The 19,188-nt window shown below is 38.4% G+C and overlaps 1 protein-coding gene across 3 annotated transcripts in view; it reads left to right on the forward strand.

Annotated features, from left to right (window-relative positions):
- Window positions 1-19,188, forward strand: part of LOC126355003 (chitobiosyldiphosphodolichol beta-mannosyltransferase) — an 83,083-nt gene that overhangs the window by 18,686 nt on the left and 45,209 nt on the right. For all 3 annotated transcript variants that reach the window (XM_050005131.1, XM_050005132.1, XM_050005133.1), the window contains one exon: window positions 14,837-15,179. In XM_050005131.1, the coding sequence (XP_049861088.1) occupies window positions 14,837-15,179 (343 nt within the window). The remainder of the gene's footprint in view (window positions 1-14,836; window positions 15,180-19,188) is intronic.

The following is a 19,188-nucleotide window of genomic DNA, read 5'->3' on the forward strand; positions in this document are numbered from 1 at the left end:
CCACAGAAAGAAATCCGGGGATATCAGATCCGGTGAACATGTGGACCATGGTATGGAGCTTCAACGACCAATCCACCTGTCATGAAATATGCTATTCCATACCGCTTCAACCCCAAGCGAGCTATGTGCCGGATATCCATCATGTTGGAATTACATCGCCATTCTGTCATGCAGTGAAACATCTTATAGTAACATTGGTAGAACATTACGTAGGAAATCAGCATACATTGCACCATTTGGATTGCCATCGTTAAATTGGGGGGCCAATTATCCTTCCTCCCATTATGCCGCACCATACACTAACCCGCCAAGGTCGCTGATGTTCTATTTGTCGCAGTAATTGTGGATTTTCCATTTTCCAATAGTGCATATTATGCCGGTTTACGTTACTGCTGTTGGTGAATGACGCTTCGTCACTAAATAGAACGCGTGCAAAAAATCTGTCATCGTCCTGTAATTTCTCTTGTGTCCAGTGGCAGAACTGTACACGACGTTCAAAGTCGACGCCATGCAATTCCTGGTGCATACAAATATGGTATGGGTGCAATAGATGTTGATGTAGCATTCTCAACACTGAAATTTTCGAGATTCCCGATTCTCGCGCAATTTGTCTGCTACTGATGTGCAGATTAGCTGCGACAGCAGCTAAAACACCTACTTAGGTATCATTTGTTGCAGGTCGTGGTTGACGTTTCACATGTGGCTGAACACTTCCCGTTTACTTAAATAACGTAACTATCCAGCGATTGGTCCGGACACTTGGATGATGTCGTCCAGGATACCGAGCAGCATACACAACACACGCCCATTGGGCATTTTGATCACAATAGCCATACATCAACACAATATTGACCTTTTCCGCAATTGGTAAACGGTCCATTTTAACACGGGTAATGTAACATGAAGCAAATACTGTCCGCACTGGCAGAATGTTATGTGATACCACACACTTATACATTTGTGACTATTACAGCACCATTTATCACAAAGTGAAAAAAGTGGTCCAACTAAAACATTCATATTTCTTTAAGTACTACACGAATATGTAATAAAAATGGTGGTTCCTATTTTAAAAAAACGCAATTGATGTCCGTTTGACATATGGCAGCGCCATCTAGTGGGCCAATTATAGCGCCATCTGGTTTCCCCCTTCAAGCTAGATGAGTTTCGTTCTTTGTAGTTTTTTTGTTTAATGCTTATTTTGTGAGATATATGGCCTGGTCACTATCAATGGACCACCCTGTAGTACTTATTAGATTTATTGCCTGGTGCTTTCTTCCACTTTTTGTGTAAATATTCACTCCTTGTTTCTTTAAACTTCCACATGCAGAAATCCGTGGATAAGACAGAAGATATTGAATTCAGTTTACATTTATAACATTTGTAGATTTCTGAGAATGTATATTTGGAGCAGCATTGTATAGCGGTGAATTATGGACTAAGGGGACACTGGAAAAAGAAGAGAATCAAAGTGTTTGAGATGTGATCCTATAGAAGAATGTCACAAATTAGGTGGAATAATAAAATAAAAATGAGGTGGTTGTGTGGCACAATTGACGAGGAGAGGAACATGTAGAAAAATCACTGGTAGAAGGAACAGGATGATATCAAATTGGGTACAATGCCAAAGAATAACTTTCATGGTGCTTGCGGGAGCTGTAGATTGTAAAAACTGTAGAGGAAGACAGATTTGGAATATCCAATACATACAGGTTGGGGCAAATAAAAGGAGCCTGGAGAACAGAGTTACAGGGTACAAAGAACACAGCCGAGGAAAGGAAATACAGTACTAATCAACTACAGCGGATGTTGAAATTGACCGTCATTCATCACTTGGCACTTTTTGGCCCAGATCAGCAAGTTGCTGAAGGCAGATTGAAGCTGGGCTCTTGGAATTGCTTCATTCTCATTTGAAATGTTCTACTACAGTTCTTGAAGACTATGATGGTTGTTGCAATAAAATTAGACTCGAGGGCTCCCCACACAACATAATTGCACACTGGCAGATCAGATGACCTGGGTGGCCAGCTAGGGCTGCGACCAGGCTGACCTCTGCTAAAAACTCCGTCAGGCATGAAGATTGTGTAGATGTGCTCCTGGGTTCAGTTGGCTGTATGGGTAGTTGCTCCATCCTGTTGGAAGTAACTGTTGGGGTTTCCCTCCTCCATTAATGCTGCCACAAATAGTTCGAAATCTTGGCAATGTCACATGCCGATGTCAGTGTTTGATGAAAATAATGCAGCATGCTGGTGCTACACACTAAACCATTGGTTTTTCATGGAAGTTATGCTGGTTTTCCACTGCCCAGAACCAGTGATTCTGTGAGTTGACAAAACCACTCAGGTGAAACCAGGCTTCTGTAGACATAAGGAACAGATCCATGTCCAAGTCATTCATTGTTGTCCCAATGAATAGCCACTCACAAAACTGGAGATGCTTAGAAGCATCTGCTGGTTTTAATGCATGAACAACAGACACTCAATAGGGACATTTGTGCAGGTTCAAATGGAGTATTTGTCCACATGATCGACGTGATATACTGGTCTCTTGCAACAGGCATTAGGTTAATTTAGTGGGACTCTGAAGCATTTTCTTGTGAACTAAAACCACATTTTCTGGTGTGTGGACATGTTTTGGAATGTTACCTGTATTTCACTTGATCAAAACAGATCTTGCCTGATGCCATTTTCAGACGAAGCATTGCACGGCACTGTAATGGAGTCAAAGTGCCACCAAAAACTTCTCAGCAAACAGCTGACTATACCGTTTCCACGACTTGTATCATGTAACTTTCAACAACAAAAATCTACTGTCCCACTGTGAATACTACGTTCCATTCACACTGACACAGCCCGCACTAAGCTCTGAACCAGTGTGGGTCGCGTGACAGGTGTACATATGGTGTGCATGTCACGGAGTGTGGTTATAAGCATAGATTTACACCCAATCATATCCACTTGTCCAGCACACTTTTATTTGCTCAACCCTGTAATTGAGGCTGTTGGTGCAAGTGCTACCCTGAGATAAAGAGGTTGTTACAAGAGAAGAATTCATCACACCAAATAGAAAACAGACAATAAGGAGAAAAAAAAAACCTAATAAACCCCTAGGCATTCCATGATAAAATGCAGGCAGAGATATTATCTACAACTTGTAAAGAAACCATACTTCCTTTATAAGAGTTGAAGAAAATGAAAAGGAGATTGCAGAAGGGAGAAATATGTCTGTAGCCTATACCCCATATTATTCCCCCCCCCCCCCCCCCCCCAAAAAAAAAGAGCCCAAGGAGAAGTTTGAGAAAGGAATTAAGATTTCAGGGAGTAGAAATAAAACATTTGAGGTTTGCCTAAGAAATCAGTTATTCCAAAAGACAACAAAGGACTTGAAAAGTCAGCTGAAGAGAATGAATACTGTCTTGAGAAGAGGCTGTAATATGAACACTAACAAAAGTAAAACAATGTTACATAATGGAATTAAATCAAAATAAATCAGGTAATGTTGAGATAATTATGAGGGGTCTTGAATAAGTAATGCAATAATTTTTTTTCTTGGCCAGTTTCGATGGAAAAAATGCGGGATTTGTTTTGGGACACCATAGAATATTCCCATTTCAGCCTTTTTAGTTTCATTTAGTTTCAATAGGTGATGACCATATAGATAGCCTGCAGAATACCGTCTGTAATGGAGATGTGTTTCAAGCAGAGGGACCTGGTGGTGAACAGAAGCATGGTGAATCGTGGGGTGAGACGTCTGTCATGATTGGAGCAAGTTCGCACAAACCTGTCTGATCTCCTGCATGCCAGCCAGCTCCACACGGCTTGACACGCGCAATTTGGAACATGCGGACACACACATTAGGGTAATTGATGGATCACAATCAAACACCTCATTACACAACTGGATGTGTCTGTTGGTAGTGCTGACACACTTGACCACCAATTGGGGTGCTCAAAGGTGTGTGCCTGTTGGGTTCCGTGCTGCCTAACAGGAGACCATAAAAATTAATGAAGGACCACTAGTTAGGAATTGCTTGTGCATTACAAGGACTACCATGACAATGTTTTGTCTAGTTCGTCATCATAGGCAATGAAACACTGGTTCATTACTTCGAACTGGAAACAAATTGCAATTCATGGAGTGGCACCATACCACCTCTCCTCTGCAGAAAAAATCCGAAGACTCACCCTCGTCAGTAAAATCATGGTGACAGTCTTCTGAGACTCTGAAGGAGTTATTGTATTCCATGTCACCGTTCATGGTGCAACAATTAACTCTGAAGTGTGTTGTGCTACTCTCACAAAATTGAAGAAGCGACTTCAGCGTGTTCTTCACCACAGAACTGCAAATGAACTTCTCCTTTTCCATGACAACACAAGATCTCACACAAGTCTGTCCACGTGAGACTAGCTCACAAAACTTCATTGGACTGTTCTTCGTTATGCATCCTATAACCTGGATCTTGCACCTTGCTACTTCCATCTTTTCAGTCCAGTGACGGATGCACTCCGTGGGAAGCAGTACTTGGATGTTGCGGAGGTTGTTAATGCAGCAAAACATTGGCTCTGACTTTGATGTGTAGGGTGGTATCATAAGGGCATACAGGCCCTCCCAGTAAGGTGGCATGAGGCCATCACATGGAATGGAGGTTACGTTGAAAAATTAGGTTTTGTAACCAAAACAGTGGGGAATAATGTGGTGTATTGGAATCATAAATAAAAACAACCTGCTTTCATAAAATATGTGTTGCATTACTTGCCATATTTTATGGACCATAAGACGCACATTTTTCATTGAAAAATTGCCTCCAAAATTCAAGTGCACCTTAGACTCGAAATTTGTACAGAAATGTCCAGTTTTGTTTTAAAGTTCCCACCAGTTTGAAAAATGGCCATATATTTGATGCCGTAGGAAACCTCTCTCTATCTGGTAACATTCGATTCAACTGGCAGCAACAGTGCACTAATGCGACGCACATGCGTTGTGGGGATTCCCTCCCGCCAAGCCGTCACAAACCCAGAACACTGTCTAGCCTATGCTGCATCATTACTGTCTATGGTGCCAGTGAACTTGAAATGAAAGTGATTTGTGCTATTTTGTTAGTAGCTAGTTTTGTAATGGAAAAAAAGTAAAAGGTGTTCATATGATGCGGGCTATAAGTTGAAAGTAATAACATATGCAGAACAATGTGGAAACAGAGCAGCTGAGTGGCATTTCGTCCCTTCACCAACAGAAAAAAAACCATTTGTAATGGGTGGGCTTGTAAAGAAGAACTGAACAAAAGAGGAAGGCTAAATGTGGAAATAGAGAACTGAATGCAAAATGGACAAAAATGGAAGTTGTTGTTGTTGTTGTTGTTGTTGTTGTTGTTGTTGTTGTTGTTGTTGTTATTATTGTGGTCTTCAGTCCTGAGACTGGTTTGATGCAGCTCTCCATGCTACTCTATCCTGTGCAAGCTTCTTCATCTCCCAGTACCTACTGCAACCTACATCCTTCTGAATCTGTTTAGTGTATTCATCTCTTGGTCTCCCTCTACGATTTTTACCCTCCATGCTGCCCTCCAATTCTAAATTGGTGATCCCTTGATGCCTCAGAACATGTGCTACCAACCAATCACTTCTTCTAGTCAAGTTGTGCCACAAACGTCTCTTCTCCCCAATCCTATTCAGTACCTCCTCATTAGTTGTATGATCTATCCATCTAATCTTCAGCATTCTTCTGTAGCACCACATTTCGAAAGCTTCTATTCGCTTCTTGTCCAAACTAGTTATCGTCCATGTTTCACTTCCATAAATGGCTACGCTCCTTACAAATACTTTCAGAAACGACTTCCTGACTCTTAAATCTATACTCGATGTTAACAAATTTCTCTTCTTCAGAAATGCTTTCCTTGTCATTGCCAGTCTACATTTTATATTCTCTCTACTTCGAACATCATCAGTTATTTTGCTCCCCAAATAGCAAAATTCCTTTACTACTTTAAGTGTTTCATTTCCTAATCTAATTCCCTCAGCATCACCCGACTTAATTTGACTACATTCCATTATCCTCGTTTTGCTTTTGTTGATGTTCATCTTATATTCTCCTTTCAAGACACTATCCATTCCGCTCAACTGCTCTTCTAAGTCCTTTGCTGTCTCTGACAGAATTACAATGTCATCGGCGAACCCCAAAGTTTTTATTTCTTCTCTTTGGATTTTAATACCTACTCCAAATTTTTGTTTTGTTTCCTTCACTGCTTGCTCAATATACAGATTGAATAACATCGGGGAGAGGCTACAACCCTGTCTTACTCCCTTCCCGACCACTGCTTCCCTTTCATGTCCCTCGACACTTATAACTGCCATCTGGTTTCTGTACAAATTGTAAATAGCCTTTCACTCCCTGTATTTTACCCCTGCCACCTTTAGAATTTGAAGGAGAGTATTCCAGTCAACATTGTCAAAAGCTTTTCCTAAGTCTACAAATGCTAGAAACGTAGGTTTGCCCTTCCTTAATCTAGCTTCTAAGGTAAGTCATAGGGTCTGTATTGCCTCGTGTTCCAATATTTCTATGGAATCCAAACTGATCTTCCCGGAGGTCGACTTCTACCAGTTTTTCCATTCGTCTCTAAAGAATTCGGATTATTAATTTGCATCTGTGACTTATTAAACTGGTAGTTCGGTAATTTTAACATCTGTCAACACCTGCTTTCTTTGGGATTGGAATTATTATATTCTTCTTGAAGTCTGAGGGTATATCACCTGTCTCATACATCTTGCTCACCAAATTGTAGAGTTTTTTCAGGACTGGCTCTACCAAGGCCGTCAGTAGTTCCAATGGAATGTTGTCTACTCCGGGGGCCTTATTTCGACTTAGGTCTTTCAGTGCTCTGTCAAACTCTTCACGCAGTATCTTATCTCCCATTTCGTCTTCATCTACATCCTCTTCCATTTCCATAATATTGTCCTCAGGAACATCGCCCATGTATAGACCCTCTATATACTCCTTCCACCTTTCTGCCTTCCCTTCTTTGCTTAGAACTGGGTTACAATCTGAGCTCTTGATATTCATACACGTGGTTCTCTTCTCTCCAAAGGTCTCTTTAATTTTCCTGTAGGCAGTATCTATCTTACCCCTAGTGAGATAAGCCTATACATCCTTACATTTGTCCTCTAGCCATCCCTGCTTAGCCATTTTGCTTTTCCTGTCGATCTCATTTTTGAGACATTTGTATTCCTTTTTGCCTGCTTCATTTACTGCATTTATATATTTTCTCCTTTCATCTATTAAATTCAGTATTTCTTCTGTTACCCAAGGATTTCTACTAGCCCTCATCTTTTTACCTACTTGATCCTCTGCTGTCTTCACTCCTTCATCTCTCAAAGCTACCCATTCTTCTTCTACTGTATTTCTTTCCCCCATTCCTGTCAATTGTCCACTTATGCTCTCCCTGAAACTCTGTACAAACCTCTGGTTTAGTCAGTGTATCCAGGTCCCATCTCCTTAAATTCCCACATTTTTGCAGTTTCTTCAATTTTAATCTACAGTTCATAACCAGTAGATTGTGGTCAGAGTCCACATCTGCCCCTGGAAATGTCTTACAATTTAAAACCTGGTTCCTAAACCTCTGTCTTACCATTATATAATCTATCTGAAAGCTGTCAGTATCTCCAGGCTTCTTCCATGTATACAACCTCCTTTTATGATTCTTGAACCAAGTGTTAGCTATGATTAAGTTGTGCTCTGTGTAAAATTCTACCAGGCAGCTCCCTCTTTCATTTCTTAGCCCCTATCCATATTCACCTACTACGTTTCCTTGTCTCCCTTTTCCTACTACCGAATTCCAGTCACCCATGACTATTAAATTTTCGTCTCCCTTCAGTATCTGAATAATTTCTTTTATTTCATCATACATTTCTTCAATTTCTTCATCATGTGCAGAGCTAATTGGCATATAAACTTGTACTACTGTAGTAGGCATGGGCTTCGTGTCTATCTTGGCCACAATAATGCATTCACTATGCTGGTTGTAGTATCTTACCCACACTCCTATTTTTTTATTCATTATTAAACCGACTCCTGAATTACCACTATTTTATTTTGTATTTATAACCCTGTATTTGCCAGACCAAAAGTCTTGTTCTTCCTGCCACTGAACTTCACTAATTCCCATGATATCTAACTTTAACCTATCCATTTCGCTTTTTAAATTTTCTAACCTACCTGCCCGATTAAGGGATCTGACATTCCACACTCTGATCTGTAGAATGCCAGTTTTCTTTCTCCTGATAACGACGTCCTCCTGAGTACTCCCTGCCCGGAGATCCAAATTGGGGACTATTTTACCCTAGAGGACGTCATCCTCATTTAACCATACAGTAAAGCTGCATGCCCTCAGGAAAAATTATGGCTGTAGTTTCCCCTTGCTTTCAGCCGTTCGCAGTACCAGCACAGCAAGGGCGTTTTGGTTAGTGTTACAAGGCCAGACCAGTCAATCATCCAGACTGTTGGCCCTGCAACTACTGAAAAGGCTGCTGTCCCTCTTCAGGAACCACACATTTATCTGGCCTCTCAACAGATAACCCTCCGTTGTGGTTGCACCTACGGTACGGCTATCTGTATCGCTGAGGCACGCAAGCCTTCCCAACAACGGCAAGGTCCATGGTTCTTGGGGCAGGAAATGTAAGATGACATATTGAAATGACATTTCGATGTCATTTTGATGGTTTCCTTGACTCCATTTCAAAAGGAAGATGACATATTGAAATGGATTCAAGGAAACCATCAAAATGACATCGAAATTAATACAAAAATGATTAAAGTACAAGCGTGTAAGCTAGTGCTACAGTGTAGGAGGAGGAAGAAGAAGAAGAAGAAGAAGAAGAAGAAGAAGAAGAAGACAGTTCAGGTGACGATTTTCAGACATTTTAAAGGTCAATTTGGTTTTATAAACTAAGAATTTGTTTAGTATGACGTTGCAGTCTAATAAAAAAAATGGGAAAAATTGTTATTTTTCAAAAGAATTGCTTGAAAATTAAGGTACATCTTGTAGTCTGTAGTGTCTTATTATCCATAGAATATGGCATTGATTGCACATCGCATATCCCTGATGACAAGCCCAAACACACTAAAAATCTCTACACTCTGCAAATTGAACAATGTGCAACTTCCAAATGATGAAATCTATCCTATTGTGTATTGGAATCCTGAATAAAACCAACCAGCTTTCAGAAAAAAAATTCTATTCCTTATTGAATGTCCCTCGTACATGAGAAAATCAAACATTAAAAATAATAGATGGTTTTGCTGCTTAGGCAGCAAAATAACTGACAGTGGCAGAAGTAAAGAGTCTAAAAGTATACAGACTGACTATTACAAGGAAAGTTTTTCTGAAAAATAGAAATAAATTAAGATTTAATTTAAATTTAAGTGTTCGGTTGTGTTATTTGAAAGTATTTGTGTGAAGTGTAGCATTATGTAGAAGTGCCATCTGACGTGGCAGAAGAGCAACAAGCTGAAGTCCTGAAAGCAATTCTTGTGAAATAGAAGGATGATAAAAATGTCATGTGACTAGGGCCTCCTTTTGGGTAGACCATTCGCCGGGTGCAAGTCTTTCAATTTGACACCACTTCGGCAACTTGTGCATCAATGAGGATGAAATAATGATGATTCGGACAACACAACACCCAGTCCATAAGCGGAGAAAAATCTCCAACCCAGCCGGGAATCGAACCCGGACCCTTAGGATTGAAATTCTGTCACGCTGACCACTCAGCTACCGGGGGCGGACAGAAGGGTGATGAAGACTGCTGATGAGTGCGGAAAAGAAGGTGAATTTGGTCACCTCCGGGCAGACATAATATCATTACGTCAGGCTTGCAGTAGTTAATACTCACACTTCTGAACCCTTGTCTCCAACTTTACATTGCTCCAAACTAGCTATGAGGCTGAACCGGTGATGTGTTGCTACTGTTTGCCAAGATGACTTCTGTCTTTGGAACTGCTACCTGTCTGGTCTGCTGCACTAAGTTGCTGTGAGCTGCCAGCCTCTCATCCACTGATGAGAAGACTTGGAGACTTCTACCTCTGGTTTGCTGAGCTAAACTGATGGCATTTGGCGCTCTGTGTGCTTGTCTCAGCATTAAGAAGGTGTGTGTAAGCAATCATTAACATCCCTGGCCTTGTGGAATGGGTATGCTGTACTCATCTAAACCATGCAGAATTGCTGAGAATTTACCCGAGCACGTCCCTTCGATGTCAATGAGAGCTCTCTTGTAAAAATGCTATCTCCATTCTTGGCAGCAAACGCTTGTTGTAAGGGCTGTGCTGATTGCCAATGCAGCCTGCCACCCACCCTACAATGTGGTTAAATGAGCCAGACACTGAAGGGCGATGTCTTCCAGAGATTGCTGAGATAGTGTCAGCAAGCTGTAAGACTTTGCTGCACTGCTTCTGGCCTGGCCTCTAACAGAGAATAATACATGATTGTAGCCTTAATGTAATAAATTCTTATTTCGCTAATGTCGTATCGTTAGCACCCTACCACACTCCATGCTCCGTCTTCCTGACAAAGTAGGGGTCTCAACCCAGGCCCTTACAGAAGCTTTTAAAATGTGTTGTTTCATAAGAGTGTTGAAGACTAGATGGATAGATCAGGAAACTAAGCAACAAGTATTGAATTGAAGTTGAGCAAAAAGAAGTTTGTGCAACAAATGGAAAAAAGTAAGGTATAGATTATAGAACACAATCTGAGACATCAAAGAATAGTTAATTTGGTAATGGGGGGAAGCATGGTGGGCAAATTTTTTTGTGTGCGGCCAGAGTGCTACTTTAGTAAATGGCTTCAAATGAGTGTAGTTTTATTAAGGGGCTGGATGGAGAAATTAAGAGATACACTCAAGGTAGGTTGTTGTAGAGAGCTGCATCAAACCAGTTTTTCAACTGAAGATAACTACAACAATAAAGTGATAGTAAGTTGCTTGCATATAGGTGTGTCTGTTCAAATTCTCTGATTTACAAATGGTTTTTTGTTATGTGTATTGCATCTATAGAAATCCTTTAAGATTTTTCGGTTTCCTGTTGTGATGTGATAAGTTCATCCTTCTTATTTAACAGTCATCGTATATTTTGATGGAAAAGTCCAAACCTGTTACACTTGTCACCTTTTTGAGCTGTTCAAGATGTTTTTCAGTTTTACTTGCATCATGAAGGTATAAGCATCATTTGTAGCTATTTTATGACTGCTGAGCCTTATCACCTCTATTTGGCTGCTAATGACAGGAATCAAGTTGTTAAAACTTTTTTACTTATTCATTCTCTTCACAGACCATCATCAGAATATCTGCCACAAATATCGCAATTGTCATGAAGTAACTAAAGCATGAAGAAGAGTTCGCTGCAAGGCTATTAGGTATTGCACAACTACATACTTGATGAAAGTAGAATTTCTTGAATGATCAAAACATGTACCAGTAAAAAAAAAGTTCTAACAAAAAGTGGACTCCTGTTATTAGTGGTAAAAAATCAGTGATAAATATATGTTCAATACAATTGCTTTTTTTATCCCTGAGTGTTCTGGTGTTGGTCAGTAGTTATTCAGCAGCTCTGTCTTTGAGAAACATTTACACTCCCTCCTCCCTCCTGCCAAAAGTAACAAAGTAATGAAAATAATTTTGTAGTCACACAAGTAACTTCTTACTGGGAACATTCAAATGCAGACCTTGCCGCATGTCGTGTGGCCACACGTGTGACAATGCATCAGTCCACACTCATGTGTCCTCACACTCTGTTATGTGACTCATAAAATTCTGCATTTACACAAATTCTACAGAACAATTTGTCCAGTCCTTGTCATATCATGCGAATAGTGATACTCCTAATATTAGTGTGAGGAGATTCTCATTGATGTGCCTGATGCTATCCTAGATCGAGAAATTAAAGTTATGGTCCAAAATGTTTGCTACCTAGGGAATTCTGTTCCAATTCAAACATTATCTTCCCATGATAATTCCATAGCAGAAGGAGCTTCATGGTCTTTTTAACCCTCAGATTACTGCTGGCCTTGAACTTTCTTTCACTTTCTTGCCAGTGTACCTGAACTCCTTGGGTTGTCTGCACCCTTTTGTCTACAGTCTCCAGAGCAGTGAAGCTATTGGAAGTGTCTACATGAAACACACACACACACACACACACACACACACACACACAGAGAGAGAGAACTTTAAGTTCCCTTTCTCAGGGTAGTTTTTATCTATCTTCAAGTGTCTGCCAGTTTAGTTTCTTCAGCATCTTTGTGATTCTCTTGCACAGGTCAGACAAGCTTGTGTCCATTCATGCTGTCCTCCTATGCATACATTCAGTATCCCCTGTTAAAACTAGGAGACTTGCAGACTCTCCTGAACCTCTTGCCAGATTTGACCAAAGTCCAGTCATCTATCCTATCCTATTCTTAAATTTACTGCTATGAACTGCAGCTCTCAACTGTTCTAATTTTGCTTGCGTTCCTTCCAGATCAGCTTTTCGTTTTAAGATCAAGTGCTCTTTCTTCTTAATTATGTAGTGACAAACACAACTACTAAAGCACCAGAGGTTAGTCACATCATCTTCAAAGAACAAATTTTCTCAGTTATCCATTGTGGTGATGTTTCTTGAGACCTGCTAGATTATTTAATGGTAGCTGTTCAACAAAAAATATATTTAACTTTTTGGTTGTTATTTAATCAAAATGGCTGACTTATGATTCACACTGAATGGAAGAAAGGTGTATATAATAATAAATATTACTAAAAAAATACTATCTGAACAGGCCTTAAGGGCCCAATAGTAGCGACTGGCTGCTGTATATCCTCAGCCCTTGGGCATCACTGGATACAGATACAGAGGGGCATGTGGTCAGCACACCATTTTCCTGGCTCTTGTCAGTTTTTGTGACTAGGTGTAAATGTATTCCATTAACTAAATTTTAGGTCAATAATTATTTTTCGATGAGATGTGATGACATGTACCTGATTGAACTGGCTGTATAGCAGAAATGAATTTATTAGCTGCACCTTTGATCAGCTATTTCAGTTCCTGCAGTATCAAGTAAAATTTTGTATGTCTTATGTTACTTAGAGAACACTTAATTTAGGTATACTGAGTTAAATACTTCATTTTCTAAACATCAGTCATTCTGTAACTAAATGTTTGTTCAATGTTTCCTTGTCTACATGTGTTAAATTGTGTTACTGATTAATAGCATTGTGGACAGTATTACTGTAAAATATTGGCATATTTGAAATTACTGCTTTTCTTACAGATAGAACAAATATTTCTGCTACTTCTCATGGATGACATTTAAAAATATGACTGTATGCTGTTCATGGTATCTATGCTATTTTGCAAAATAAAAATATCTTTGCGTCTGACAACTGACTTTTATTTTTATACAAATACTTTCTTTTTTTTGCTGGATAGAAAGAGATCCTTCTTTTGATAGTATTTATGTATTTGTTGATAGCAGAAGGTAAATATGTATTTTTCTGGCCTTATTTTATTATGGTTTCAATTTTGGCAACATCATTTGAGATATATAGCAGTCTTATAGCTGTGGTAACTGAGATACTAAGATTCTTTATGGAATTAACTAGATTTTGTACTGTTGATTGCATCATTATATATGCAAATATTTGAAGGAACTTTTTAATGATCTTTTTTGTGCAAGTATATCTGTGTTGCAGTGCATAATGCTGTGCAGTGTGCTTATTCTAGGATCCTGCAGCTCTTTTTATTACTAATTCATATAGGAAGACAGGAATGCCAGTATTGTTTTATGTATAGATACTGGGCACTGCACTCAACATTATTTACGTGACTGAATGGAAATGTTGTTTATAATTCTTTTTCTTCCTCTTCCTCTTCCTCTTCCTCTTCTTCCTTCCTTCCTTCCTTCCTTCCTTCCTTTCTTTTTTTTATGGAAGAAGGGTAAATAGATATGTTTTGAATAAGAAACATTACTACACCAAATGTTCACAATGACACAGGTGAAAATGCCATAATGCTGATAATTACCATACTTTACTGTCTTCTTTATGTTACTTGTGATTTATTTTGCCTTTTGTTCACTGTGTTATTTTTGTGTGTTTATAATTAATTTTGTTTTTCTTGCTTCTAGTTTTTTTGTTTATGCCTGTGTTTTGTGTGTAGTTCATAGTTGACTAGAACCATCAAACTTAACCAGTTTATTACGTTTTCAAGTGGACAGACTTTTGACACCTGAAAAAGAATTATCATTTACAAATGGGCAATTTCTTCACTGGTCCAAAAGGGTTAATATTTTCTCAAAATTAAGAAATATTGTGCCTGAAAGAATGAGCTGTGTTGTGGCTGAATTGTGAGGTCCATTTTCTGACGTAGCATTCGCATATGCTGTTTCATTGACAAGTTATGTAAATGATGATGATAATTTGAATTACTTATTGTTTGATATATTATGTAATTTTAAAGAATGATAGTGATTTGGTATCAGTGATGCAATAGTGAATTCATTTTATTGTTTGTTCGTGAGGAAAAGAGGAATGCAGTTTATAGTGAACGAATCCTACTTGACTGTTTGCACTAAATGTAACTGTCATTACTCATATAAAATTTGGGAGGAATAGCTCAGCTGTATTATGTTTTGGGAGACATCTTTAACAAGTATTGTACATTTTCAGTGGATAACAGGACAGTAAAATGTTGACAGCCTCTTTTTACACTAAGTTATAATGTTCACAGTATTACTAGTGTTTGCATGCTTTTAGTTCTGCAGTGACTAGATAATTTCATTTTCTTTCACGTAATATTCATTTCTTGCTCATTCTTATTTCCTTACTTTCAGATTGTCCCCGTATGGTGTTATATGCCTTGAAAGTAATATGGCAGAGCCTGACACTTTTGTTTGCTTTGTTATTCAAGAAACGTTCCAATCATGTCCTAGTGCAGAATCCTCCTGCTGTTCCAACACTAGCTGTCTGTTGGTTTTATTCACTGTGTGTAAGGGCAAATTATGTCATAGATTGGCACAACTATGGTTATTCAATCATGGCCTTAACCCTGGGAAAAACCCACAAGCTTGTCCGTATATCCGAATTATTTGAGAGAACATATGGAAAATTATCAGATGGAAATATATGTGTCACTGCTGCCATGAAGACAGATCTCAAAGAAAACTGGGGAATAATGTAAGTCCTGCTTTCTGTTTAGATCATAATATGATGATGTTGATACAGAGTGAATATTGCTTCAGGTCTTCTATGTATAGATGAGGTCTTACTTTTCAAATAAATCTATGTCCATGTGTTATTCATTCCCGTATCTGTTACCATCTTTCCACTTCAGTTGTTGTACAAATTACTTTATCTGTCTGTAAGGCAATTAATAATAAAAGTTTTGTAGATTAACAGTGATGACACAGATTTGGTAATGTTCCACAATATTTATTTATTTTGTGAACTGATTTTCAGCTTTCAAGGCTGTCATCAGATGATTTATGTCTTTGTAAGCTGAAATCCAATTTATGAAATAAATAATACAGGACATCAACATCTTATGTGTAAAGGTTAATTATGAAATCATCTTACCATCAGCACCAGAAAAACGTAGCAAATGTTTTTTTTGTTGTTGTTGTTTATAGAAACCACACTTAAAGTTAAGAACTGCTGTTTTTAGGCAGTCATACCTTAAACAATAAAGGAATAATGAATAATTGCAGTTTATATTTACTGGAGAGAACGTGGTGTCATATCATGTGCAGCACACAGAAACAGTGTTGTGTTCATGACGGTATTTTTGATCCGTCGTTGCAGCTACAAAATGCTAGATTTTTATCACCAGATGCGTTTAGCTTTATTGAGGTAAAGCATCATCAATGGTCTGTTATTAAGTTTATTTACATTTTAATTTGCTTTTTAAATTGGAAAACAGTTTGTTATGAAATAGGTTGGTTTATACTATGGTGATTTTTTGGCCGCTTTCTCACTTACATCAGGAAATGCCGTCTGCTAGCACATTGTTGATTTTCTGTGTGAGACACTGATAATTTTTGTCGACTTTTTAGATGTTCTGCAGCACTATGAATTTCTCACAACACACTTTTATGCACACCACTGTATTCTGTTTGTTTTTGTACTTAAAGTATGTGCTGAAGTTTGTTTTTTGTAGTGTTGCCAACATAACTGTTCCACTACTTTGTCTATGACCTCCAAATATTCTTTTTTAAATTAGATTATTGTATGTGTGTGGTTCTATTGAAGTATGTTTCTGTGTATTTATATACTATGTAAGAGTAGAGAGGGAATAGCAATGGAGATTTTATTTTTTAAGGAGAAACCATGATGAGTGGACATAAGTATATAAGACCACCATAGACCAAGCAACATCGGAAACGATATGAATATCATAAAAATCAGTAAAGACAGACACCTCCTTCCTTTCGAAGAAAATTTCTACATAGAAAAAGCATTAACACAAAATAAACAGTTGCTCAATGACCAGATAAATATTGGAAACCAGACTCTATATAGAATAATTGATGAAAACACATGAAAAAGAAAAGAGCCTTTTTCATCCTTCACCCCTCCCCCTCCCCCCATTCACATTTTCATTTCACCTCTTGCTCCTCACCTTCTCCTCTGTATATAAATACACAGAAACATACTTTTAAATAGAATTACAAACATACAATAATTCAATTTAAAAAAGAATATTTGTAGATCAAAGACAAAGTAGTGGTAAGGTTATGTTGGCAACACTACAAAAGACAAACAACAACACATACTTGAAGTACGAAAACAAACTGAATACAGTGATGAGCATAAAAGTGTGTTGTGAGAAATGCATAGTGCTGCAGAACATATAAGAAGTAGATGAAAATTATCGGTGTCTAACACAGAAAAACAATGATGTGCTAGCAGACGGCATTTCCCGATGTAAGCGAGAAAGCAGCTGAAAAATCACCACAAGTACAAACCAACCTGTTTTTAATGCACTGATATGGAAAAAATCATGCATTTTTTAGTTGCAACGACGGATCAAAAACACCCTCATGAATCATAAAGCAACTATGGACACTATGGCCACACAAATACAGTATCGTGTATTTAACTTTCTGATTGTTTAACCAGGCTATGGCAGAATTAACGCAAACACTTAGAAGTATGTCGTTTCCAGTTGGATGCCAAGAGTAGGTCTCCATGTCAAAATGTCTTTTGAGAATAATGAATCTGTGACGGCAACACATGGTGCATTCCTCAGATATTTTAGAGTTCATTAACTGGCACCAACTGTGATCAAAAGAGAGTTCTATTGTGGCTGTTGAACATGACAGTTAGTAGGTCACAATCAAAACAATCTTTGACAACTTGATCCATGAAAATTATCATTCAATGAAAACTGCCCTCACAGCATTCCACAATGAAACTAATCTTTGAGTTTGAGATCATAGTCTGAGAAATAATCTGTAGTTCAATAAGATGAGGCTTAAATCTCCTGTGGTCCAGGTCAGATAAACAATGAGACAGTGTGTGATTTCAGTAGAATAGTGTCACAGCTGACTGCATTCTTCACTTTAAAATTTGTGATTAATGTTCACTGTTCATCTAGGTGTTGACATGGTGACAGCTGTGGTGTGGGTTATCTAGTCATCCACTTTGATAATGTAAAATTTTTGTCTCATAGAGTACCTAAAGCATCATTTTTGCACGATACTGTGGAACTGTTGGGCAACTGAAGGAGGCGACACAAGAAACCTGCTGTAATTCCACTCCCAGTGAACCACAACACTGTAGATGGTTTCTGCAATGGGTTTCAGTTATTTGCTATCAGTACCAGCAGGCTATGGATGATAGGATCTTTAAAAGTGTTTCAGAAAAATGCAGCTTATATACTATTTAAAAATGAATGAGGTTTTGTTTTTGTGGTTTGGTTGCTTTCTATTGCTATCAGAATGTGAAATTAATTTCTGGCACTCTCTGCATTAATTTAAGGAGTAGAGTACTCAGTTCCTCCTTTGTCATATTTCAGTAGGCACTTTTTAAAAGATGAGGATAATTGTGTGATGTTGTTGGCTGAAATAATAATAATAATAATAATAATAATAATAATAATAATAATAATAATAAAAAATAAAATACAGCAAAGACAAAGGGGACACATGTCTGTGTCATCAGTAATGACCTCCTTGTTGACAGGGTATTAAACCGTAATCTTCTTTTCTTAGCAAGTTCTTCCAAAGAAGGTGGAATGTCAAAGCGTAGTGTTGAGAAACAGCTGAAATTATTAAAATTGGAAAAATTCCAGTTTCTATGCTGGATTTGCAGCTGAGTTAAACCCTCTTCTGACTGTAACGTGTTATAGGTCCCTTGAACAAAAAACTGTGCCCACTAGTTGGAAGAAAGCACAGGTCACACCAGTTTACAAGAAGGCTAGTAGGACTGATCTATGAAACTACTGGTGAATATTCTTGACATCAATTTGTTGTAGATTCTTAAAACATATTCTGAGCTCAAACAGAATGTCCTCCTCCATGACAGCCAGCATGAATTCTGGAAACATCGATCATGTAAAACCCAACCTACACTTTTCTCACATGACATACTGAAAGCTATGGATCAAGGCAGTCAAATGGATGCAGTATTTCTTGGATTTCTGAAAAGCATTTGACTTAGTACCACAATTATACTTACTGTTACAAGTTCACTCATATGGGGTATCAAGTGAAATTCGTGACTGGACTGAGGAATCTGCGGTAGGATGGATGCAGCATGTTATCTTGGATGGAGAGTCATCATCAGATGCAGAAATAACTTCGATTGTGCTCAAGGGAAGTGTGTTGGGACACTTTCTAAAAAAATGGTGCAAATGGCTCTGAGCACTATGGGATTTAACTTCTGAGGTCATCAGTCCCCTAGAACTTAGAACTACTTAAACCTAAGGACATCACACACAGCCATGCCTGAGGCAGGATTCGAACTTGCTACCGTAGTGGTCTCGCAGTTCCAGACTGTAGCGCCTAGAACCGCACGGCCACCCCGGCTGGCCGACACTTTCTATTCATGCTGTTTATTAATGACATTGCAGACAATATTAATAGTAATGCCAAACATTTTGCAGGTGACACAGTCATCTATTGTGAAATACTCTGTTAAAGAAGCTGCATAAATATTCAGACAGATCTTGACAGGATTTATTTCA

Source organism: Schistocerca gregaria, chromosome 3 (genome assembly GCF_023897955.1).
Source record: "Schistocerca gregaria isolate iqSchGreg1 chromosome 3, iqSchGreg1.2, whole genome shotgun sequence".
Classification (NCBI taxonomy): domain Eukaryota; kingdom Metazoa; phylum Arthropoda; class Insecta; order Orthoptera; family Acrididae; genus Schistocerca; species Schistocerca gregaria.